At 34.5% G+C, this 26,986-nt stretch overlaps 1 protein-coding gene across 1 annotated transcript in view; it reads left to right on the plus strand.

Annotated features, from left to right (window-relative positions):
* Window positions 1-1,256: 1,256 nt before the first annotated feature.
* LOC136835813 (DNA ligase 1-like) overlaps window positions 1,257-26,986 on the plus strand; it is a 61,006-nt gene continuing 35,276 nt past the window's right edge. The window contains exons 1-2 of the mRNA XM_067099666.1: window positions 1,257-1,292; window positions 1,415-1,545. Coding sequence (XP_066955767.1) covers window positions 1,257-1,292; window positions 1,415-1,545 — 167 coding nt within the window. The remainder of the gene's footprint in view (window positions 1,293-1,414; window positions 1,546-26,986) is intronic.

Below are 26,986 nucleotides of genomic sequence, written 5' to 3' on the forward strand. Positions count from 1 at the left end.
AGCTTTCACGTGGTTCCCTCTTCACATGACCCGAATTGTGACACAGATCTGTTTTCAAGGTCACAGGAAATGACAAAAACCGTAAAGATAAATAGATGATGTTATTTGCCTGTATACAAAAATATCTACGTAAATCCTGAATTTAGTCAATTACCAGTCACATGTTAGTTACCTTAAAGCTTTACAGGGTGTCCTATCTAACACAGCAAGAGGTAATGTAACCTCTGTAAGTTAGAATTTCATGTGCTTGTGCCATTCACTGACGCCAGACTTTGCCCTATAGGTAGTTCCTCGTTGGACGAGTCGGTAGAGTTCCCGGCTAGCACTCTGCTAGGCCCGAGTTCCAGTCTCCGGCCGGCCAATGAAGAATTAGAGGAATTTATTTCTGGTGATAGAAATTCATTTCTCGGTATAATGCGGTACGGATTCCGCAATAAGCTGTAGGTCCCGTTCCTAGGTAACCAGTTGGTTCTGAGCCACGTAAAATAAGTCTATTCCTTCGGGCCAGCCCTAGGAGAGCTGTTAATCAGCTCAGTGGTCTGGTTAAACTAAGGTATACTTAACTTTTTTGCCCTACAGGTAGATAGATAGATAGATAGAGAGATAGATAGATAGATAGATTTATTGACCACAAAATTACAACTTTCATAATAAAAGATTCAAAATGACAAAATTTCCATATCTTACAAAAGATCATTCTTCGGTCCAGTCAGTGTCAAAATATCATACAAAGTGACTATGTAAAATTGGGAAGCACCCCAGAAAATAACAGAATGAATTAAAAGTAAAAAATGCGCCGAAGTTCCTTCAGCGCAATCGATCTTCTGTACAGCTGCTACAGCGTATATTTCAAGGCCACCGAAAATAGATCTATCTTTCGGTGGTCTCGGTATAATGCTGTATGAGCCGCGGCCCATGATACTTTAACCACGGCTCGGTGGTGGCCTATCCTATATCGTTGCCAGATGCACGATTATGGCTAACTTTAACCTTAAATAAAATAAAAACTGCTGAGGCTACAGGACTGCAATTTGGTATGTTTGATGATTGGAGGGTGGACGATCAACATTACCAATTTGCAGCCCTCTACCCTCAATAGTTTTTAAGATCTGAGGTCGGTCAGAAAAAGTGCAGACAAAAAAAAAACGTGCGGACAGAAAAAGTGCGGACGGACAGACAAAGCCGGCACAGTAGTTTTCTTTTACAAAAAACTAAAAATGACAGCGTTCGGTGACATCGTTGATATTTAATAAGCTATGCCCACAGCCTCATATAAGATCCACTACAACCAAGTACTAACACGAATTGCCTGTGTAATGCGTATCATCTTCCTGGCGGTCTCGCAATATGTTATGGCTGATTTTACATACCACATCGTAATTCATTTTTGTGTCTCCCTCATCTCTCGCCGCAGAGGTTGTCGAAGTGGCAGTTGTCGCAGAAACCAACAGGCACCGATGCTGAAAGTCGTTCTCCACCCACGAACCACCTAGTCACCAGTGGTGAGCACCGTACGATCGAGCGACAGCCGTTGAGATCACAACGGTTGGCCCACAGATACGGGGAAACAGCCATTACATCACTGCTAAGTCCACACCGAAAGAGTGTTCGATGTTTCCGTGGATCGACTGTCACGAAAATTCTTTTCAACGTGTCATTTTAAGAAAAACAAGTATTTTTATTCAGTTAGCTGAAGAGGACCGTTGCGCAAACGGTCGAAAGCTCCCTTGTTTTTATCCTTTTTTGTATTATTTTGTATCTTGAAAAATACAGTTTATCAATTACATTATTGCGGCTTTTTTGCTCTTTATTTTCGATCACAATATAGTGATGCACCACAGATTCATTTTGTTATTTCCTGGAGTGGCTTCCCAGTTTTACAAAGTCGTTTTGTATGATATTTTGATATTGACTGGACCAAAAAATAATCTTTTGCAAGACATGGAAATTTTGTTTTGAATCTTTTGTTATTATGAAAGTTGTAATTTTGTGGTCAATAAAGCTATCTACCTATCTGTCTATTTATCTATCTATCTATTTAGCTGTCTATCAGTCTATCTATTACCTACCTACAGGGCAAAGTCTGACGTCACGGAATGGCACAAACACATGAAATTCTAATGTACAGAGGTTACATTGCCTCATACTGTGTTAGATAGGACACCCTGTAAAGCTTTAAGTGGCATATGACTGGTAATTGACTGAATTCAAAATTTACGTAGATGCCGAGAAAAACAGAAACCGATGTGAAAAGGCTCTTAGTAAATTTGCATTTTGCTCTGTTATTCTGACTGGAAATTGCCTCAAGTGAGCGAGGCTGGATTCTCAGGGAGTTCAGTGGAGGTGTCAAATCGATGTTGTAATAGAGACAATACGTTTATTATTATTATTATTATTATTATTATTATTATTATTATTATTATTATTATTATTATTATTATTATTTCTGCCAAAACTCAGATTAATAAAAGAGCGGCTTAGTATGACCAAATTTAACGAAAGGGAATTTGCTCTCTAAGCTGAATACCTCTCTCTCTCTCTCTCTCTCTCTCTCTCGTCTTTCTAGATTTTGTCGTTCTGTGAAATTACGAAACGTATTCTCAATACTCTTGTATTAAATATCTCATAATGAACAGAAAATTAATCTCTCTCTCTCTCTCTCTCTCTCTCTCTCTCTCTCTCTCCTCTCTCTCTCTCTCTCTCTCTCTCTCTCTCTCTCTCTTCGTATTTTACATGTTTTGCCTCTGTTTGAGAGAGGATAACATTATTATTAGAACTGGTATCAAGATTTCCTCTCTCTCTCTCTCTCTCTCTCTCTCTCTCTCTCTCCATGTTTTACATTTTTTGGTTATTTGAGAGAGAGAATACCTTTATTATCAGAAGCTGAAATCAGATTCTTAACCCCCCTTCCTCTCTCTCTCTCTCTCTCTCTCTCTCTCTCTCTCTCTCTCTCTCTCTCTCTCTCTCTCTCTCTCTCTTCATATTTGACCTGTTTATTTCAGTTCTATGAGAAAGGGATACCCTTGTGTGTGTGTATGTATTATTATCATTAGCCTGGTTTCTCTCTCTCTCTCTCTCTCTCTCTATTCTCTCTCTCTCTCTCTCTCTCTCATGCAGATGCTCACAAACACGCACGCACCTACAACAGCCAGCCAGCAAACATTACCAAGATCCATTGCCCGAATCTTTGGCCCCCGCGTCGCAAAGGTCATATATTAGGCAGGATAACATATTATATCGCGATTTTCCCAAAACGAATCGCCCCCTTTTCAGTCTCGTTCGTTCGGTCAGGAAAAGTAAAAGAGACCATATTTTGAATTCCCACTTTCGAATTCGCTCGACCTTTTTTCCGTATTGATTTTATTCTGTAAGATTCACAGTTGTTTGCAGTGTGTATACGTTCATTATGAATTGTACTTGAGTTCATTCTGAATAATATTTAAATTTACACTTACGAATTCACTCGACTTTTCCCATATTGATATAGTTTTGCAAGATTTACAGTTGTTTTGTATTCAGTATACATACGTTATGAATTACTTCACTTCATTTTGAATGATATTTCAATTCCACCCTCGAATTCATTTGACTTAATTCCATATTGAATTTATTTTTAAGATTTACAATTTTAGTTTTCTGTAAAGAAAAGATTGTGCAACTTTGTCCATGTGCACTTTATTCATCCACTTTCTTCATCGCACTTTTTCTGTGCACTTAGATTTTAAAAACTACTGAGGCTAGATGGCTGCAAATTGGTATGTTGATGATCCACCTCAGTCATCAAACGTCTTAAATTGCAGCCCTAGCCTCAGTAGTTTTTATTTTCCTGGTTAAATTAGCCATAATCGTGCTTCTGGCAACTATATAGGATAGGCCACCACCGTGCCGTGGTTAAAGTTTCATGGGCCGCGGCTCACGATACCGAGACCACCGTAAGATATGTTTTTTCGGTGGCCTTGATAATATGCTGTAGCGCCTGTACAGAAAACTCGATTGCGCCGAAGTAACTTCGGCGCATTTTTTACTTGTTTTGTATTGTCTACACATATGTTATGGACTACTTGAGTTCATTTTGAATAACAATAATAATGATAATAACTTGATTTTCACAGCCAATGTTACCGTTTCATTTACATAGGCAAAATCACAATAACACATTCATCATTTATCATCGTCAGCAAATAAAATCATTCAAGCTGTCGACAAGTAAATATGAACAGAATATTCATTTTCTCATCTGAAGCCTCTGGATCACTGGATCTATTATGGTTATGTGATCGGTTCCTCACGGTATTTGCAGATCATGGTATTCTGACAGATCCTACGTGACCGTAGATGAGCTTGCTTACAAAGAGAGAGAGAGAGAGAGAGAGAGAATGGGGGAATATTTTCCCGTTCATTAATGATTTTGAGGCATTTAATATTAGTATATAACTTCACAAAATTCAGACAGCTAAGGAAGAAGAGAGAGAGAGAGAGAGAGAGAGAGAGAGAGAGAGGAGGAGGAGGAATATTTTCCGTTCATTAATGATTATGAGGCACTTAATATAAGGACATAATTACACAAAATTCAAAAATCCGGGAAGAGAGAGAGAGAAAGGGGAAGTATTTCCCGTTTATTAATGATTTTGAGGCATTTAATATAAGTATGTAACTACAAAATTCAGATAGTAAGAAAGAAGAGAGAGAGAGAACTCAATCAGGGAGGAGAAGTAAATAAAAAAGAGAAAATATTAGGAAAAGTTATAAAAGAATACGACTATGATAAGATGGTTAGCCGACTACGTAATACTTAACGGAGATAAACGATAATAATATTGACGAAACGAATTTATCGATAAACAGCACATGAGAGCCTTTGCCCTACCGGCCATTCCCTCATCACAGTCCACTAATTGGAAATGAGGCGCACCAGATCTCGTAATAGAAAGGAAGTTGCTTGGGGTTCTGCCGCGATTGAACGAAAGATTGAGGGCAAATTGAAGGATATCGGAGGATGCTAGGATATCAGGATATTCAATTGGGAGGCACGGAAATCCTAGGAGGGTTTATTTATTACCCGAAACACTTTTCTCTCCTAATACTTTCCTCGCCCGTGATTGGAGGTAAGCTCAAATTACAAAACTTTGCGGATAGGTTTCCCTTTGCGAGTTGAGAGGACGCCTCTTTTCGCAAATGAGGGGTTGATAAACCTCAATGCCTTTCTTACACGGAACCGTGGGCAAGATTGCTGACGTGTTTCAATTTTTCTTTTTTTTTAATCTCTAATTTAGAGATACCTGCATTGATGTATCAATAAATGTATTAGCCTAATGACTTGAGCTCACTTTCAGTGCGAAGAAATTCGCTATCTTCGTCAAAAAATGCATCATTCATTCCGCCTGTTTTATAGATTTACATTCTTCATCAGGTGCTGTGTCATTCATCCCGCCTGTTATTTATAGATCTGTTTTCTTCACCAAGTTCAGTATCGTTCATCCTACCTGTTTTATAGATCTGCTTTCTTCACCAAGTGTTGTATCATTCATCCTACCTGTTTTATACATCTGTTTTCTTCACCAAGTGTTGTATCATTCATCCTACCTGTTTTATAGATCCGTTTTCTTCACCAAGTGCTTTTCTTCACCAAGTGCTGTATCATTCATCCTACCTGTTTTATAGCTCTGCTTTCTTCACCAAATGCTGTACCATTCACCCTACCTGTTTTATAGATCTGCTTTCTTCACCAAGTGCTGTACCATTCATCCTACCTGTTTTATTGATCTGCTTTCTTCACCAAGTGTTGTATCATTCATCATTCACCCTACCTGTTTTATAGATCTGCTTCCTTCACCAAGTGCTGTATCATTCATCGTATTTGTTTTACAGATCTGCTTTCTTCCAAGTGCTGTATCATTCATCCTACGTGTTGTATAGATTTGCTATCTTCACCAAGTGCTGTATCATTCATCCTACCTGTTTTATAGGTCTGCTTTCTTCAGCAAGTGCTGTATCATTCATCTTACTGCTTTATAGATCTGCTTCTTTCACCAAGTGCTTTATCATTCATCCTACCTGTTTTATAGCTCTGCTTTCTTCACCAAGTGCTGTATCATTCATCCTACCTGTTTAATAGATCTGCTTTCTTCACCAATTGCAGTATCATTCATCGTACTTGTTTTATAGATCTGCTTTCTTCACCAAGTGCTGTATTATTCATCCTACCTGTTTTATTGATCTGCTTTCTTCACCAATTGCAGTATCATTCATCTTACCTGTTTAATAGATCTGCTTTCTTCACTAAGTGCTGTATCATTCATCCTACCTGTTTTATAGATCTGCTTTCTTCGTCAAGTGCAGTATAATCTATCGTATCTGTTTTAAAAATCTGCTTGCTACCTCCAAATGTGATACCATTCATCCTAATTGTTTTGTAGGTTTGATTTCTGGTTTCTGTTTCCCAATATTAATAGTTATGACTTGGACCACCGACGGATTATATCTTGTTTTTTCGATTTTTCGTAATTTGTATTTTAACAGAGATCGTTCACATTCACAATTGATCCCTTATCCCCCTTTCCTGCCGAGAGCAACCAGATTCGCTGAACAGTAGCACCAATGTGCAGTAAATGGGCTTTTCTGTCGAACTTCTCAGTTCCAGAGTTCCTTTATTCCTCACACCGCGGGACTGTGGAACAGCCTCCCTATTTATTGATTTATTTTTTCTTATTTAATAAACGGTATCTCTTCCTTTTCTATTTCCCTTTACCTCCTCTTACTTCTTCCTAAGGAACACCATGTTCTCTGGAAGCTAGAATTTCAAGTCAGTGGCCTCTGTGGACTTGTTCTGTATGAACAGGGTTCATCTTCTGAATAGTAATGATAATAATAATCGAGTGCTTTGTCATTCATCCTACCTGTTTTATAAATCTGCTGTCTTCATCAAGCGCTGTTTCATCCATCCTGCCTGCCTTATAGAGTGAATGACGAAACCCACTAACAGTCTATTTGTCAATCCTCAGCCTCCCATTTCAAAACTTCAGAAAGACGAACCGATTTCACAGAAATCATACGAAATCTGTCATAGGACATTCGCTAGCATCTTTTTGAGTCTGTCATCGCCGAGAGGGCAAAATGCCCCGTGAATATTTATTAAGAAGAGGATGATATACGGTATGTCAGTTCGGCAGTGACAAGATCCATAACGCTCTCTTCATATTCGCTGGAGTTAATGGTGTTCTGCAAATGCCACAGATTTTTCCGAGGATTTTTCTTCCTAGGCTACATTCTTCGTACGTTACCAGCCTGCCATATTTGAGCTGGATGCCAGTCTTAGTCTGATCGATTTGTTTATTCATGTATATATATATATAATATATATATATATATATATATATATATGTGTGTGTGTGTGTGTGTGTGTGTTTGTGTATGTATATGTATACACATACGCACACACACACATATATATATATAATATATATATATATATATATATATATATATATATATATATATATAGAGAGAGAGAGAGAGAGAGAGAGAGAGAGAGAGAGAGAGAGAGAGAACAAACGAGTTACGTTCTGGACGGCCGTTTGTATGTCGAATTGTTTGTAAATTTGGTTACTGTACCCTCCATGCCAATTTAATTACAGTATGATATAAAATCAATACAGTACTGTACGTGTTTTCATCCTAAAACACAATACACTGTACATACAGTACTGTGTATACAGAAAAGGCGAGCAAAAAAAAAATTGAATTACAGGTGGGAAAAGGAGAGCTCTCAGCACAATTTTAATTTGCGATCCCATTTGTTTGTGTTCCGAATGTTTGTAAGTAGGGTGATGTCTGTATATATACTTACACACATATATGTATGTAAATATGTGTGTTTATAACTTTTTATGACATCTGAAGTATTGAAGAATAAAGACAAGCTCCGTAAATATTAATGTTTACGAATACTAACCGCGCAATAGAAGAATGAATATAGCCCTTCTCGTTTTAATATAACCATGTATATACTTACTGACAAAGAAAGCGAGAGATCAAGGCACCGATAAAAAGAGTGATAAGAGAAAGAAATCGTAGAGGAAAGAATAAGAAATAGATTTTAAAAAAAGACTTCAAATTACCTCAGATATGAAAATCACATTTTCTTTACCAATTACCGTTTTCTGTTGCATTCTACTGAACGCAGGAAAATCCTACGCAGATCTGAGTGGAATGCAATGGACAGTCTTCCTCACCTACATTGTGGCACCATCGAAGTGTGGCGTTGCTTAAGAACCGAGCAATATTGCTCTCAAAAAGCGACGTAGCTTCACCTTCAGGTGCCGTTACCTCTAAGGGCACTGGGGCCCAGTCCTTACCAGGTCGTTAGGGGCAGTGTTACCCCGAACTCCTGAGTGAAAATGAGTTCTCTCTCTCTCTCTCTCTCAAACTTTCTTTCACTATTGATCTTTCCCTCTCTTCATCTATCAATCTATATATATCTGTCTCTTTCCCTTAAACTCTCTCTCTCTCTTCATCTGTCAAACATTCTCTCTCTCTCTCTCTCACTCTCTCTCTCTCTCTCTCTCTCTCTCTCTCTCTCTCTCTCTCTCTCTCTCTCTCTCTCTCTCTCTCTCTCTCAAGCAATTTGCATTCCTCAGGGGTTCTTTTAAAAAAAAGCAAATTGAGGCATAGCGGCGCATGGACATACGACCTCAATCGAGGTAGTTTCCTTGATAACGGGAAACGGCGCTCGTGAAGAGAGGCGGAAACTTACTATTACTACGAGCGCTCTATTACTGAATGAACGGTCTCGTCTGAATTACTGGATGGACACGATCTCGTCTTGGAGAGTTGATCTGACGGTATTCAATGTTCTGTTTGACAATGAGGTCTGTCTTTTCATTTTCCCCCTTTCTCTCTGTCTCTCTCTCTCTCTCTCTCTCTCTCTCTCTCTCTCTCTCAAACTTCCTTTTAATATTGGTCTCTCTCTCTCTCTCTCTCTCTCTCTCTCTCTCTTAATCTATCAACGTTTCTCTCTATCCCTTTCCATTAAACTCTCTCTCTCTCTCTCTCTCTCTCTCTCTCTCTCTATCAATCTTTCTCTGTCTCTTTCAATTAAACTCTCTCTCTCTCTCTCTCTCTCTCTCTCTCTCTCTCTCTCTCTCTCTCTCTCTCTCTCTCTCTCTCTCTCATTTCCTTTATTCGTCTGTTGTCAATAGATTTCTTTTGTAAGTTGTTGGTTTATGTACGTAACTGATTGTTTTTCTTTTGTTTTTTGTTCATCATTATTTGGATCACTGGATATTCCTTGTCCTTTTTCAGCAGTGCTAAATTTAGACGTAACAAGTATAAAATATCAGTGTTATAGTATATATAAGTATCATCTTTACATTTACTCTCCTTGCATTAACTAAGTTATTATTATTATTATTATTATTATTATTATTATTATTATTATTATTATTATTATTAACTAAGCTAATGTATTGTAATGAAGAACCGCTAGTAATTGGTTTCAGGTCTTCCTCAATCTATTATTATTATTATTATTGTTATTATTATTACTCTACTAACAACCTGAACTAATCTATTGCAAAGAAAAGCCTGGTTATTTATTTACAGATCTTCCGCTATTAAAAAAAATATATCGCCAAGGATAGCCCAAAATAGTTTCAGCTGCATAGTATATTCATCAACTAGTAATGACTGATTGATTATAACTACTAAAGCTGGCGTCACAACACTCAGGTTATTAACGCCGTAATAAATAAAAAAAAACTTAAAAATAAATAAATAACTTTAACAGTAGTTTCATATATATATATATATACACATATATATATATATATATATATATATATATATATATATATATATTATTTATATATATACTTATTTATTAATGTATATATACTTATATACATGTACTGTATAATCATATATATATATATATATATATATATATATATATATATATATATATATATATATATATATATATATAATATGTATATATATATGTGTGTGTGTGTGTGTGTGTACTGTATAATCATTATACAGTATATATATATATATATATATATATATATATATATATATATATTTATATATATGTACTGTATAACTTATATATATATATATATATATATTGCTGTATAATCATTATATATATATATATATATATATATATATATATATATATATATATATATATATATATATATGTACTGTATGATACAATGGACAGGCAACCTGATAACAGCGCCCACCAGCCTGGTATAGGAAACTGAGAGATCGGATATATTAATTTTTTTCACCTTTGTACAGGTAACCAAATAGGTATATATCGACTTTACCCCAGGTTACATTATTCTCGTAACCTTTTATGGGCTGTAATATCCTAAGAGTTTCATTTCTATATTTTTTAAAATATTTTTTATAAGAGATTTGTTTTTATCTGCATTAGTTGACTGAGCCCTTGGATTTCGGTAATGTTTACTTAAGCTATAATAAGTCCTCACGTGAAAATAAAACGAGGAGGTACCAAGACTTCCAACATTTATTCCAAAGTCTTCTTCAGGGTACTAAGCAGTATTAAGAAAACAACATACACAAGAAAGCAATATGGGGTCACAAATAACAATAAGATATGTCAACAAGCTATTTAAATATGTAAACAACATTCTTCAAAACAAAAACATAGTGGAAATATGTAATTACTACAGATACCAGTACAAAACTGTTTGTAAAAAAAAAAAAAAAAAAAAAAGCCCACAATAAAGCTGTTTTACTCAACTTAGATTTAAGAATAAAGCTTTTTAACATTTAAGCTAATACCTTGAATGATTTTCTATCGCATTTACTTATTCACTTATTTTATCTTATATATGAGATTTAATGTTTTTTTTATTGGTAACTTCTCCTGGGTACTTCGGAGACACTCATGTAGCATTGATTTGCTTCTAAAAGTTTGTTCTTACTAAATAAATAAGATCGTAGATTTCCCTGATATTAGATAAGTAGCCAAAACTAAGAATTAACATAAATAAGTGAAAAGTTACTAAAACATAACAGCCATCAGTGTTATATTGTGACCGGCAGTGGGTCACAATGACGCCCGAGAAGATACCACAATGGCCGAGTGACTAAGCACAGGTAACAAAGTACATTCTAAGTAAGACACTTAAAAATTCACACCGTAATACATACCGCTTTTCTATTTAAGTCTCCCGACGTCTAGAGCAGTGGTTCTTAACCTGGGGGGCGCAAGCCCTAAGGAAAAATTAAAAATTCTCTAATTATATTCGTTATTCTCCTAACGAGAGTCGTTAAGAAGCAGTATCAAGTATCTTACTAATTCATTCCCAAAAGAATAAAAACACCCCTTCTCTTTCTCTTTTTTTTTTTTCATTTCCTTCAAATCTGGGAATTTTACTCATATAGTAGATGCAAGGGGGGCGTGGAGGGAAGGACCAACTCTTAGAGGGGGCGTGGTAATAAAAAGGTTTAGAACCACTGGTCTAGAGTATCTACATGACTTGATTCTCTTGGACGTTTCTCTGACGTAGAGAGTCGCTTCGTTAACCTACGTCTGTTTACGTTCGTTCATCAGTCTCTGCTTTATCAGTCAGAGTGCGATTTTTTTATATTTTCCGCCTCCACTCTTGACGGAAACGAACGCGCCTGATAGATAGCGGAAAAACGTCACCGAGCGAAGGTTCTTCGTTCTTTTGTTGTGTTTTGGGTAGATATGTTCATTTGTACATAAGCAGTAAAACGCGTTTCTAATTTTGTAGTTAATGATGCTTACATCTTATCTTAATGATATGTGCAGTTAAGGTTTTTTTTTTATCTTAATGTTATAGACAGTAAAGGTTTCTCTCTTTTTTATCTAATTACACTCTTACTATTTTTCTATGTTTTGTAAATTATCTTTATCACCTTTTTATTTCTATTCATTTGTTTTTTAACAACCATTGCTGAGTAAGTCTCACACATTTAGATATTTAATCGACAGTCATAGCTACAAAATAACCAAGACACACACATATATTTATACATATATATATATATATATATATATATATATTATATATATATATATATATATGTGTGTGTGTGTGTATGTATATATATATACTATATATATATATATATATATATATACTCTATATATATATATATATATATATATATATATATATATATATATATATATATATATATATATATATATATATATATATATATATGTATATATATATATATATATATATATATATATATATATATGTATGTATATATATATATATATATATATATATATATATATATATATATATATATATATACAGTACATATATGTCTGTATGTGTGTATTTGGTTATTTTGTAGCTAAGGCCTGTCAATTAAATATCTAAATATGAGACTACTTCAGCAACGGTTGTTAAAACAAATAAATAAAAATAAAAAGGGATAAGGATAATTTGCCAAAACATAGCAGAAAAATAAAGTAAGAGCCATTTAGATAAAAAAAAGAGAAACCTTTACTGCGCATAACATTAAGATAAAGAAAAAAACCTTAACTGTATGTATCATTAAGATAAGATGTAAGTATTATTAACTACAAAATTAGAAACGCGTTTTACTGCTTATGTACAAATGAACATATCTCCCCAAAACACAACAAGAACGAACAACTAAGCTCGGTGAGCATTTTCCCGCCATTCATCAGGTGCGTTCGTTTCCGTCAAGAGTGGAGGCGAAAAATAATAAAAAAAAATCGCACTCTGATTGATAAAGCGAGAGACAATGGTGAGAGCAGAACAACTACTATGCTATATATATATATATATATATATATATATATATATATATATATATATATATATATATATATATATATGTGTGTGTGTGTGTGTGTGTGTGTGTGTGTGTGTGTGTGTGTAGTAGCTTACTGACTTCCTTTAACTCTTGAATTTATTTTAAAATTAATTTAATTTAACCTCTACTTTTGCATGCTTATGTAACAATACACATTTTGTTTTAGAGTCCAGTTTCGTTAAATTTCGAGATTCATCATCATAATTTTACTTAAATTTTTATCTAAAATGAAAGAAAAATCATGTAAAAATTCCTTGTACAGTGTTATTTCATTTTTACAAAATTATTTGGGGCAGAAACAGCCCGGACTTATATGAAGTCTCATTCGAGCCATACAATCCGACGTGATATAAATACTAACAGCAAAGAAAATTCTAACATCAAAGGAAATTCCTTAGCTGGAATTTCTTTTTGTGTCTTGAAGCCTACCCTCCTTCTTCGTTAGTTCTATTGTCAGGTATTTTCATCCTGTTTTCTGAAAAGGATGTGGGAATAGGATGTCTGAAATGTGGAGACGAGAGAGAGGAATCACTGCATTATCTTTTTGACATACATGGAAAGATTATATATACTGTATATATATATATATATATATATATATATATATATATATATATATATATATATATATATATATATATAATAATATAATATATATATAATAATATATGTATGTATGTATGTATGTATGTATGTATGTATGTATACATATATACGTACACATATATATACATTATATATGTATCTATATATATATATATATACTCTATATATATATATATATATATATATATATATATATATGTATATATACATATATATGCATGCATAAACAAACGCACGAATCTTTAGCATGTATTCATATTAATTAATGAAAGAACTATCCTAATCCCGTCCATCCTAAACCAAACACAAAACCCAAATCTCATTTTGAAAAAACAAATGAAAAAAAATCACGATACCCAAATATCAGGAGAGGTTTTTCGTATTAATAGCAGGCGATATTTTTTTTTCAAATCCCATCGCGAGTCTGAGCGATCAATTATAATCGGATTAATGGGAATCCCTTAATGGAAAAACGAGATTTGAAATTCGTGCGGTGAGAAGCTCTTGAAGAGAGAGCTATATTAATCCGCATAATCGCTAACGTTGTCGGTGATCCCCCACGTTAGTGTGTGTGGGTGTATAATGTATATATATATATATATATATATATATATATATATATATATATATATATATATATATATATGTATATATACATATATAATATATATATATATATAAATATATATATATATATATATATATATATATATATATGTATATATATATATATATATATATATATATATATATATATATATATATATATATATTTATATATATTTGTATATATTTATATATATATATGTATACATATTTATATATATATATATGTATATATAATATATATATATGTATATATTTAAATGCATATATATATATATATATATATATATATATATATATATCTCTATATACATATATATATATATATATGTGTGTGTGTGTGCGTGTGCGTGTGTCTGTCACTCCCTATATTCCTGAAACTCACTTTCCTTACCCTCAGCTTAAATAATCTTGGAATAAATTAGCAAAAAATAAAATGTTTGCACAACTTATTTTCGTATTTTTCCTTATTGCCCTTTTGACAATCACAAAGCCTCTCTTGTTTTTTTGTGTTTTTTCCTTCCTTTTATTTCGAGACATCATTCGAAATCCGTAGAGGGAAGCAATTTCTTATTGTCTGAGATAAACTGGATTATCACCTTCATTTTATCAGGGCATAATTAGGTTTAAATCGTACCCTAGGAAAAGGCTTTCGCAAACAGCGTGTTTTTGTTGCGAAGAAATGGGGTTTGGGAGCATTCCGTTGTTGTGAAAACTTTTACCTGGTGTCCTGCAACAGCAAAAAAAAAAAATGTAACAGAGAGAGAGAGAGAGTTATTTTGGAAATTTTTACCTGGTATCCCGCAACAGCAACAATAATTAAGTAATAGTGGAGAGGAGAGAGAGAGAGAGAAAAGGAGAGAGGAGGAGAGAGAGAGAGAGAGTTGTTTTGAAAACTCTGACCTGGTTTCCTGCAACAACAACAAAAAATATGTAACAGAGAGAGAGAGAGAGAGAGATATTTTTTAAATTTCTTCCTGGTGTCCTGGAACAACAACAAAAAATATGTAACACATGAGAGAGAGAGAGAGAGAGAGAAGAGAGAGAGAGAGAGAGAGAGAGAGGGAGAGAGAGAGAGAGCGTTGTTTTGAAAGTATTTACGTGGTGTCTTGCAACAACAAAAAAATATGTAACAGAGAGAGAGTGAGGAGAAGAATTTTCTTATCTGCATCACTTACTAATATATATATATATATATATATATATATATATATATATATATATATATATATACATATATATATATATATATATATATATATATATATAGTCATGGAGTGGATACCTGCATTGATTGATTGTGCAATAGAATTGTACAAAAATAGCCAAAGTTAATGAGTTAAATATATTTTAACAAATGAGCAGCTTCTTATAATTGTTTTAATTTTTTGTCAACCAATCAAATGGTAGTTTAGATTAAACAAGAAAATCTTCCATGACTTACTGACATCATTTATTAATTCAAGATGATCAAATCATTATTAGGAACTATTTTACCAAAGTTATGAAAATGTGTGCTTCTCCATATACTGATGTGATTATCTAACTTTACATATTTATCATTGTCATACTTGGAGGCCGAAGGGAGGGGCAACATAATGACAATCTCAACCCTAGGTTGAAAGGAACGAGAATTTAGAATCTGGAAGAAAATCCCCGAAATCATGAGAAGTGGAGGCATGACGTGTGCTACAATAGCCGTTGTTAACGAGTTTCAAGGCTATATTATCGTGATGGGGCAATCTAGAGTTTAGAAATCGGACGGACTGTTGACCAGTAGGTTGCCTGGACGCGATTATGAAACTTTCAAACTCTTTTGGTTGCGGTTATATGCCGTGTGGTATAGGGAGGGGTATTTGCCTTAAGGTTGGTAGAAAAGTATATAAGGAACGAAAGCATTGAGGATAACTTGAGAATGGAGGAACTCTTGTCAATATGGACAACATTGTAACAGAAATGGATAAGGTTTTGGATATGTGTCATAAAAAATTGAAAAATCAAAAAAATTTTACCAGATCTTTAAATCATCTGTCACTCTTAAGTTGAAAGACTGAGAGTTCCCCATTATCGCCCCAAAACACCCGACGAGCAACCACTTCTCATATTCCTTTTGGATATATCAAAATTTATCACACTACTTCCATCCACTACCAGCCTATGGGATCCTCTCCCATCTTTTGTGGGTGGGGGAGCCTACTACCTCGTATCTTTAAATCATCTGTCACTATCTTAAGCTGAAAGAGAGAGAGAGAGAGTTCCCCATTATCTCAAATCGTCATGTAACACCCGACGGGCAACCACTTTTGAAATGTCTTTTGTGAATATCAAGATCAACCATACTACTTCCATCCACTACCAGTCTATGGGACTCCCCCCCATCTTTTGGGGGAGGGGGGGAATGTGTTTATTGGACTCGGGGAGGAGTGTCTGCTACCTCTTTTCATTTACGAGAATTTTCTGTGGCTCTCCTTCGCCGATATCTCCCAGGTTGGTGGCTGGTAATTGTAACTTTATGACAACTCCCGAGTGAGATCGTTCTAATTACTTCACCTCCAATTGCCAATTTCCTGCCCTTTTCACCCTCACTCACTCATACTGTCAGGCCTTCAGGCCTTGCTGTGGCCCATTGATTTTTGTACCTGATATCTGAAGTTTATCATGCGGGCTATGAATATTGTTTTATTGGATTTCAGTTATTTGTATTTATTTATTTATTTATTTTCATTTATTTATTTGTATATCATGAAAATGTTTGACCATCCTCATATATACGCGTTCATTATTCAATTTAATCACATACACAAAGCAGTTGATTTTGGGAATTTGGAAAAATCAGGAATTCTCCCACTTCCTGTGGCGTACATTTCAGCTCTCAATTCCCATTTACCAAACGGGAGCAGTTATCAATGCCTTGTTGAAGAGCTGCATTGATTTTTTCTTTTTTAGGGTCCGGCATGCATTCGTATTACGATATGGTACTCAAGATATTCCCATATGAGTGCTCTTCAGGTTTCATAACTTTTATCTTTTCAAATACCCTTGAGTTATCTGATAATCGACTCATATTCATATTAACCAGGGAGTAAATATAGAATCATCATATAGAGAGACTAATATTGTTTAGAATAGTCAGACTGTGATTATAATAGTCAGATTTCATGAGGAATTTAGTGAAAAAAAAAAAATTCTCTCTCTCTCTCTCTCTCTCTCTCTCTCTCTCTCTCTCTCTCTCTCTCTCTCTCTCTCTCTCTCTCCCAGGTTACCCAATCTCTGTATATCCAATTACCTACTTCAAACCCTCTCGTGAGCCCCTGGGAGCTCACGAACCGAGGTTGAAAATCATTGATCTAAACCATAAAATTGATGATGACATAATAACCTGTAACAGATTAATAGCCGGAAATTTTTATTGGCATTAATCAGATATTATAGTCTCCTTCACAGTTCAAATTGGTGCTGGGGTCTGATTTGGTGTTTCCGTTGAATTCTCGATAAAGCAGCCTTAAAGGTTTTCACATTGAATGCTCAAAAAGAGTCCATAAAAGGGGTTATTTGTGCCTTGCAGTTTTGTTCTTGAATATTCTAAGATATTCTGCTTTGAAGTGTTAGCTTTCCACAACGATCTTGTCCTATAACAAGGAAGATCTTGTCCTGTGACACAAATAGGATTTCTTCAGTCAAATATCTTCAGTAAGATTTCTTCAGCCAGATATTTCTTCAGTCAGGTTTCTTCAGTCAGATTTTTCTTCAGTCAGATATCTTCAGCCAGATTTTTCTTCAATCAGATTTCTTCAGTCAAATTTTGCTTCAGTCACAATTCTTCAGGCAGATTTTTCTTCAGACATATTTCATCAGTCAGATTTCTTCAGTCAGATTTCTTCAGCCAGATTTTTCTTCAGTCAGATTTTTCAGTCAGATTTTTCTTCAGTCAGATTTCTTCAGCCAGATTTTTCTTCAGTCAGATTTTTCAGTCAGATTTTTCTTCAGTCAGATTTCTTCAGCCAGATTTTTCTTGTCACATTTCTTAAGTCAGATTTCTTCTGTCAGATTTTTCTTCAGTCAGATTTCTTCAGCCAGATTTTTCTTCAGTCAGATTTCTTTAGTCAGACCGAAAGGTTAAATAAGTGAGCTGTTGAGTTCTATTTGCTTGTGTTTTATTTTTTAATGAGTGTTCTCTTCTTTCTGTATTTCCCTTTACCGACTGGTACTTCTTTCTAATAAACACCATATTGTTTGGAAGCTGGAATTTCAAGTCCGCGTACCCTCTGGTGGGATTGTTCCATATGAATACGGTTCATCTTCTGAATAATAATAATAATAATAATAATAATAATAATAATAATAATAATAATAATAATAATAATAATATAATAATAATAATAATCAGACCTTTTTTTGAGTATGCAATACCTTCTTCAAACTGACACGGTATTAACTAATTAAGAAAAAGATAAAACTAGAAGATACTGATACCAATAAATGGCAGTAAAATAGAATTACTGAAGTTTATTATTTTCCCCATTAGGTCTTGCAGTCAAAGAAGCAGAGAGAGAGAGAGAGAGACTTTTCTCTTAGCATTATCTTATTTCAATTACCTTCTCGACAACATCGTCACTTATTAAAACCCATCTTTCTTAATAAGAATCTCTCTCTCTCTCTCTCTCTCTCTCTCTCTCTCTCTCTCTCTCTCTCTCTCTCTCTTTTCCCTTCGTAATCAGGACCACTTAGGCAATTCGCAAATCTAGCCTTTTTGCGTGAGAGCGAAAACGCGAATAGAATTTCAAGAACCTTTTTAGCTTCTGATAATGTAACATACATCGGCTATCATTAGACTCACTCTCCGGTTCACAACATCTTGTTATTGTAGCTGCGTTCGTTGCAGTGAAAGGAACATTTCAAAGATTTTTTAATATTTTTTTCGATGTTGGTATCATTGCACTTATACATTTATACGCACTTGCGGGTGCAATCTGGTGTTTATGTATGCTGATTCTTGCGCATATATACAGTGGTTTTGTGTATCTGATTTTATAGGTTTTCTTATATATATATATATATATATATATATATATATATATATATATATATATATATATGATTTATATATATATATATATATATATTTTACATATATATACATATATATATACAACACACGTATATATACATATATATGTGTTATATATATATATATATTATATATATAATATATTGTGTATACAGTATATATATCTATATATATATATATGTCTATGTAATCTATATATACATATACATATACATATAAATATATATATATATATATATATATATATATATATATATATATATATATATACATACACATGTACATACATACTGTTTCATTTTCACCAGCTACTGGAGAATTCCAACATTTCGTCAATCAGAACTCTAAATAGTCTTATACAGCATGCGAAACACTGTACCTGCATTTCATACAACTTCAATTTATACCGAAAAATCTACGATGCAGATCAGTTTCGTGGCCAGTGGCAGTTTCTAAGGAAAAAAATAATGACGACAATAAAAGATAATACCCACTAAACAAACCACCCGTTCATCTGTCATACGTTTGACGGAATGTCAGTAACTTCAGTTCCGTGAGTGATCCGAGAGAAGAAGAAGAAGAAGAAGAAGAAGAAGAAGAAGAAGAAGAAGAAGAAGAAGAAGTAGTGGAGGAAGGAGAAGAATGGATAAAACCGATGGCCCGAGGCCAAGGTAAACAAGGGTCGCACAATGAAGCCAATCATCTGAGCAAATAGCCTCAGTAGAGATGCGATTACGGTACCGAAGTCATACGATTGTAAACATGATGAGAACGGGATTTCCTCTCTCTCTCTCTCTCTCTCTCTCTCTCTCTCTCTCTCTCTCTCTCTCTCTCTCTCCCCTCCCCTTATCGTAATTTTTCCGCGTTTGTTCGCCACTTATGTGCAAAGTTGAACATATTTCGAAGGCGCTTTAGTTGGACTGAGAGAGAGAGAGAGAGATTGTGATTTCGTGAATATATCTGCGTCATCTGGACTGCACACATCCGAGAACGAATTTTTATTGAATATGCATTTTTATTCAAGCACTCTTAGTAAGAACTAGATGAACGTTTAGATTTTAAGGAGATAAACGTCTCTCTCTCTCTCTCTCTCTCTCTCTCTCTCTCTCTCTCTCTCTCTCTCTCTCTCTCTCTCTCTCTCTCTCTCTCACTTGGAAAAGAAGAAGCACCGAATGAATAATTAAAATTAACGTACTAATACTACAACCAGTCTTAACACATTTGGTGCATAACTTCGACACCGAATATGTACTTAACGAAAATAAAAATAGAGGTATATGTAAAAGAATTATATGAAACACTACAGTGCAACGAAAGTAAAAAGAGGGTTATTTGAAACATTAGCATAGGCTACGGTATAACATCACAATACAAGCTAGGCTTCATCGTCCTAGGCAAGGAGTTTAGCTAACGCGGGAAGGTAGAAGGAAAGTTCTTGCTGAGCTGGGGCGGACGAGTAGTAAGATTGTAGTCTGCGTCGGGTTCCTGCGTGCCGTTCGGTCTGTTCCTGGAGTGTTTTACCTTGTTATCCCTGGTTCTGTTAAGCCATCGGCCGTACCGCGTTGAAAGCACCGCTTCTCGTCCTGCTTGTGTCAAGGAGAGTGAGTACTGATGAAATTTGGTCAAGTTTATAAAGCCTATGCTCTTTTCTGCAGTTACTATCTATCTATCTAGATCAAGCCAACTTTTTGCTAGCACGGGCTAACGTTGAAACGTTTAAATTATGTTAGGTTCTAGTATCTTGTTATAGTTTCTTCGTGTTTTTGCGTCAGAGGGAGTGAATTTTAATGAAATCTGGTTAAATTTATAGTGTACGATCCAGTTTTTTGCCATCAGAATAGAACGTTTAAATTAGGCTCGGGTTCCAATGTCTTCCAGATTCAAATTGCTTAGTATTTTTGTTTACTGGAGTGAATTTCGATGAAATTTGGTTAGATTTACAAAGTATAATCCAATTTTCTGCAGGTACATTAGAACTTTGAAATTAAAATAGGTTCGGTGTCTTGTAAGTGTTGTTTTCTCCGTATTTTTGTGCAGGTACATTAAAACGTTTAAATAAGTTTAGGTTCCACTGTCTTTGGGTTTTAACTGCTAGGTATTTTTGTTTCAAATAGAGAGAGTATTGTTGAAATTGGTTATAATTATAAAGTATAATCCAATTTGTGTCTAATAGAGTGAGGTTTGATGAAATGTGGTTACACTTCCCATTTTTCTGCAGGTGCATTAGAACTTTTAAATTAGATTGGGTTCCAATATCTTAAGGTTTTAACTGCAAATTATTTTTGTTTCAAAGAGTGAGTATTGTTAAAATCTGGTTATATTTATTAAGTATAATCCAACTTTCTGCAGTTGCGTTGGAATGTTTAAATTAGATTTTGGTTCCAGTGTATTGCAGGTTCTAATTTTTTCGTATTGTTGTGTCTACTAAAGTGAGGTTTGATGAAATCTGGCTACATTTATAAAGTATAACCCACTTTTCTACAGGTACATTAGAACGTTTAAATTAGATTTGGGTTCTAGTGTCTTGTAGGTTCTAATTTCTTAGTACTTTTGTGTCAACTGGAGTGAGGTTTGATGAAATCTGATTAAATTTATAAAATATAATCCCCCTTTCTTCCGTTACATTAGAATTTCAAAAGGAGATTTGGGTTCCTTTGTCTTGTAGATTCCAATTTCTTCGTACTTTTATGTCTATTGAAGTGAGTTTCGATGAAATTTGGTTTACAAAGTTTATAAAGCGCGATGCTCTTTTCTGCAGTTAGCACGTTTAAACTATACTGGGTTCCATCATCTTGTATGTTCTAATTTCATAGTTTTTTTTTTTTTCAGGTGCAGTGGGACGGACGCGCGTGTCTGGGAGCAGTTCCACAATATCCAAAGTCGTCTGGAAACCATACCAATGCAAATGGTAAGTATCTTGCCAATTTGCTTTGCAAACTAATCCTTCCCCCCACCAGGAACGGAACCCCTGGTGTGGAGGAGGGTGTCCCTTCTGACATGTGGTTTTACAATACCAAAACCGACTCCAATAACTGGTAAGCGCGTTTGAGTTTTACGAATATTTAGGGTTTTTGCATTAAAATGGATTAGCAATTTTTGGTAACTTTTACTTGGGTTTAATTTTGATAAGTTTTTTGCAGCTTTGATAAGCTCTGAATTTAATTCTTGGAATTGGTGTATTTTGTGCTTGGTTCTTTCAAGCATTAGAAAGTTCCTCGTTGGATGAGTCGGTAGAGTTGTCGGCTGGCACTCTGCTAGGCCCGAGTTCGAGTCTCCGGACAGCCAGTGAAGAATTAGAGGAATTTATTTCTGGTAATAGAAATTAATTTCTCGCTATAATGTGGTTCGGATTCCAAAATAGGCTGTAGGTCCCGTTGCTAGGTAACCAATTGATTCTTAGCCACGTAAAATAAGTCTAATCCTTCGGGCCAGCCCTAGGAGAGCTGTTAATCAGCTCAGTGGTCTGGTTAAAGTGAGGTATACTTATTTTTAAAAGTATTAGAGTTAAATTGTTCATTAAGGTGTTGTTCAGCCTTTGTCGTCAAATTTTACTATTAATTTATTCAGTGAAATTTAGTTAAGTTTAAATTTTAGCTAATTAACCTTAACTCGTAGAGACCTAAGTTCAATAATAAGGATTATTACAGAATGTTAGCTAATCCAATTGAAATAACAAATTAGGATAGGGTTGACGACTTACAATGACCACCAATTTCTAATTCCTGCTTTGCTTTGCAGGCTGAACCATCGGTACGTAGATACACGAAAAAGATAAACTGTAGACGGTTTATAAGGCTGTTATTTACAGCACAACAGGCGAACTGCTGTACAAACTGTGACGAAACGAAGCGAGAAACTTGAAAGACGAATTGTCACTCATTAGACTGTCAAATGATTTTATTGGTAATGGTGTTGATTTGAATTTTACATGTCAGTTTCAGAATACGAGTTGGAATAAATCTTTGACTATGCACCTTATTTTAAAATGATCTCAATATATATTTGATATTTGTTGGTAAAGATTACCGAAGTAATTGAAATGTCCTAACGTCTTTCGACTTACACCTATAATTGATGGTAGTAGTTTATCTACCAAAGCTGGAGAAATTTACAGATTTATTCAAGGAAAACAAAGGCTTACGGTTACTTCAATAGCCAGGTTAAATTGAAGTCATAAATATTGACAGACTGGTGACAATTGAGAAATATTTAAACATGTTATGAATGTCTGTAATGTTTGATAAAGGTAAGGGTTTCGTAACGAGAAAGTTACTTTAGTTCGGGTAACAAAGAAGTAATTAATCTGGTGAAGAGGATAAAGAGGAAACAGATCAACAGCATGTGGTTAATGATAAAAGTATATTTTAGTGGTCTATGTACATGAATGAAAAAAAAACAAAGCTTTAAACATAAGCAACATTTAGTTCGTTCTCTAAAACACCTCTTCAGAAATTTAATTGTAAGTAGGATTTTTTCAGTCACATCAAAGCTTGTGGGCTATCTTACGGTTGAAAGCTTAAAGCTACGTAAAAACGATTAGTTTAAATTCCCCGGAACCAAAGGTGAGTCGTATCGTTCTCGGCTAGCACTCTGCTGGGACCGCGTTCGATTCTCCGACCGGCCAGTGAAGAATTAGAGGAATTTATTTCTGGTGATAGAAATTCATTTCTCGCTATAATGCGGTTCGGATTCCAAAATAAGCTGTAGGTCCCGTTGCTAGGTAACCAACGTAAAATAAATCTAATCCTTCGGGCCAGCCCTAGGAGACCTGTTAATCAGCTCAGTGGTCTGGTTAAACTAAGGTATACTTAACTTTACACTTCTGATGGGGTGACTTGGATCTAAATGCATAATTGCCTCTTTGGATAAGTTGCTGGTAATCACTAAGTTTATATTATGGAATTATAAGATATTACAACAAGGTAGGTTGTACACGACGCGAAATGAAACAGGAGTATTCCCTATTGGGGTTATTTGCTTGATAAACATTTACAATGACGTAACGCCAAGGGTTTCATGCTTGAGAATGTTCACGTAAGCAAAGCCGCCTCTCTGATTTCCTGGACGTAACTGCTTTGAAAATTTTGTCGCCGTACACATAAATGTAGATTTCGTACAAATAAAGGTTTAGAATTGTTAAACAACTAAGAAATTACGATATCACGAACCAGCCTCATTCAACTTATATCTAATAAAGAACAAAAAACAGTCATTAGTTACTAACAACATGTCATTCCTCAGATGTAAATCGTGTACATGGCCATCATATCACAAAAAATAGGTAGTTTTAAAGTATAAAAACCACGTAATGTAGGGATGTTAGGAAGCAAATCCATTGGCTCAGAATATCACCCCGCAGCCCTCAAAAAACTAACAAATGAGAATCTCACACGATTTAAAGACAAGATACGGAAGAATCAGGACTCGCTACTATCAATTTCCACATTTCAAATGCGTTTTAAAACGAGGAATTCCAATGGGGGAACGCCAAACACCGCATGTTAAGTCCATTTTAAACCAGACGGTCAGCGAAGCTAACGCAGGTTGAGCACGATACCTGATACACTTAGCGTGAGAGATGAGAAATGTTAGCCTGGGTCTCGGAGCATTATAGGGAGCCACCCGGCCGTTACTCTGTCATTTCAGTGCCGTAAAGGGTCCTGTTGACCCTTTATGGTTAAGGGCAGAAGAAATTCACGGGTAAGTATATGGTATGGGGGAGCTTATTTCTAGAATTGAGCTCCTAGTTTCCGTTTTCTCGTTTTATCTTCATTAGTTTCGGAATTGGTTGGGTTATAAATGACAGGGTTGATGCGAAAGGTCATTACTGTAAATAATATATATATAATATATATAAATATATATGCGTGTGTGTGGATATGTATGTTACAGTATATATATGTGTATATATATGTATATGTGTATGTATATATATGTATATATATATATCATATGTATATTTTATATATAAATTCTATATATATATATATATATATATATATATATATATATATACATACACACACACACACACACACACATATATATATATATATATATATATATATATATATATATATATATATATATATATATATATATTATATATATAAATATATATATATATGTATATATATACTGTATATATATATATATATATATATATATATATATATATATATATATATATATACTGTATATATATATATATATATATATATATATATATATATATATATATATATATAGCACAGAATACAGATACTTGCCAAAACCTTAATGAATCAACACAGGAGGCAGGTAGTTGCTAAAACCTTAATGAATCAATCGAAGTCGAAGGGCAGGCATGTCGAATTCAGATGGCTTTATTATGATTGCCGACGTTTCTGGACTTCAAGTCCCACCTTCAAGGCTAAAATGACAGACAAATTTACAAACATTAAAGTGACTCAGACAAAAAACGGAAATTAAAAATTACAATTGTCATAAAATGATTAAAACTAATAAATAAGATTGAAATTCGGAATAGAAGGCACATCTATCTTTCCAGAAGAAAGACAGTCAAGTGACAACGCAGGCGTGCCAGAGGACCGGGAGTTTAGCTGCGAAACAATCTGTTTAATAAATAATGATTCCAGAACCACCTGTCCAATGAGGAACTATCTGGGGCAAGAGAATTTGTCTATTGCTCCGGAGGTCATTAGTGGGCTTAGTTTTTCTTTGTACTTGAATAGGGAGCCGACCGTTAAAGGGTTTCTTGGCATGAGTTTTAAATTGATAGCCGGAACATGGCGACTGAGGATTTTATACAGTTCTTCATAAAAGGACTTTTTTTGTATTAATGGAAGACTGGCCAAAAAGGGAAGTTTTGGAACAGTAGGTACAGCGAATTTTGGACTGAAAATTTTTTATAAAAATTATTAACGTTCCTAAAAAACAGCGTGGATGGGAAGCAGTTGTCAACGAAATACTTCTGAAGGTACGTTATTTACCTAATGGAAAGAAGTCCAGTTACTAGTCAAACTTAAAGCCCTATGTAATAGGGTCGATAATGAAATTAACTTAAAATTAAAAAAGCATTGGCTGTAAAATTTAGATCCGAGACCCGTAAATGTGTTTTTTCTAGAAATCGTGGTATTAAAACGATCATGAGTCGTAAAAACTAAAACTTCTAAAAAGGATAGCGTGTTATTATTTTCGTATTCAATGGTAAACTTTTCATTTTGATGTAAGGCGAAATTCCACGATGCCAGAGAAGATTAACTGTTGTATAAATATCGTCATATCTTCAATAACAATAATAATAATAATAATAATAATAATAATGATAATAATTCCTGGAACAAACTCATTCTTTTCCAATGGCTTCTCTTTCTTCATGGGTCCCTTAGCGTCATATTGACAATTCCAATAAAGAAATCTGATTAAGATCCATCTCAGTAATTAGTTTTTTTTTTTCTCCACCAAACGCTCGATTACCTTTCGAAAATCCAAAAAGTTTCAAGCTTTGATCTCCAGTCTCTCTCTCTCTCTCTCTCTCTCTCTCTCTCTCTCTCTCTCTCTCTCTCTCTCTCTCTCTCTTATTCTAACCCCAAAAAGTTTCAAGCTTTGGTCTCCAGTCTCTCTCTCTTTTTTTCTCTCTCTCTCTCTCTCTCTCTCTCTCTCTCTCTCGTTCTTCCTATCTCTCTCTCTCTCTCTCTCTCGTTCTAAATATTCTCTCTCTCTCTCTCTCTCTCTCTCTCTCTCTCTCTCTCTCTCTCTCTCGTTCTAAATATTCTCTCTCTCTCTCTCTCTCTCTCTCTCTCTCTCTCTCTCTCTCTCTCTCTCTCTCTCTCTCTCTCTCTC

Source organism: Macrobrachium rosenbergii, chromosome 55, assembly GCF_040412425.1.
Source record: "Macrobrachium rosenbergii isolate ZJJX-2024 chromosome 55, ASM4041242v1, whole genome shotgun sequence".
Taxonomy (NCBI): domain Eukaryota; kingdom Metazoa; phylum Arthropoda; class Malacostraca; order Decapoda; family Palaemonidae; genus Macrobrachium; species Macrobrachium rosenbergii.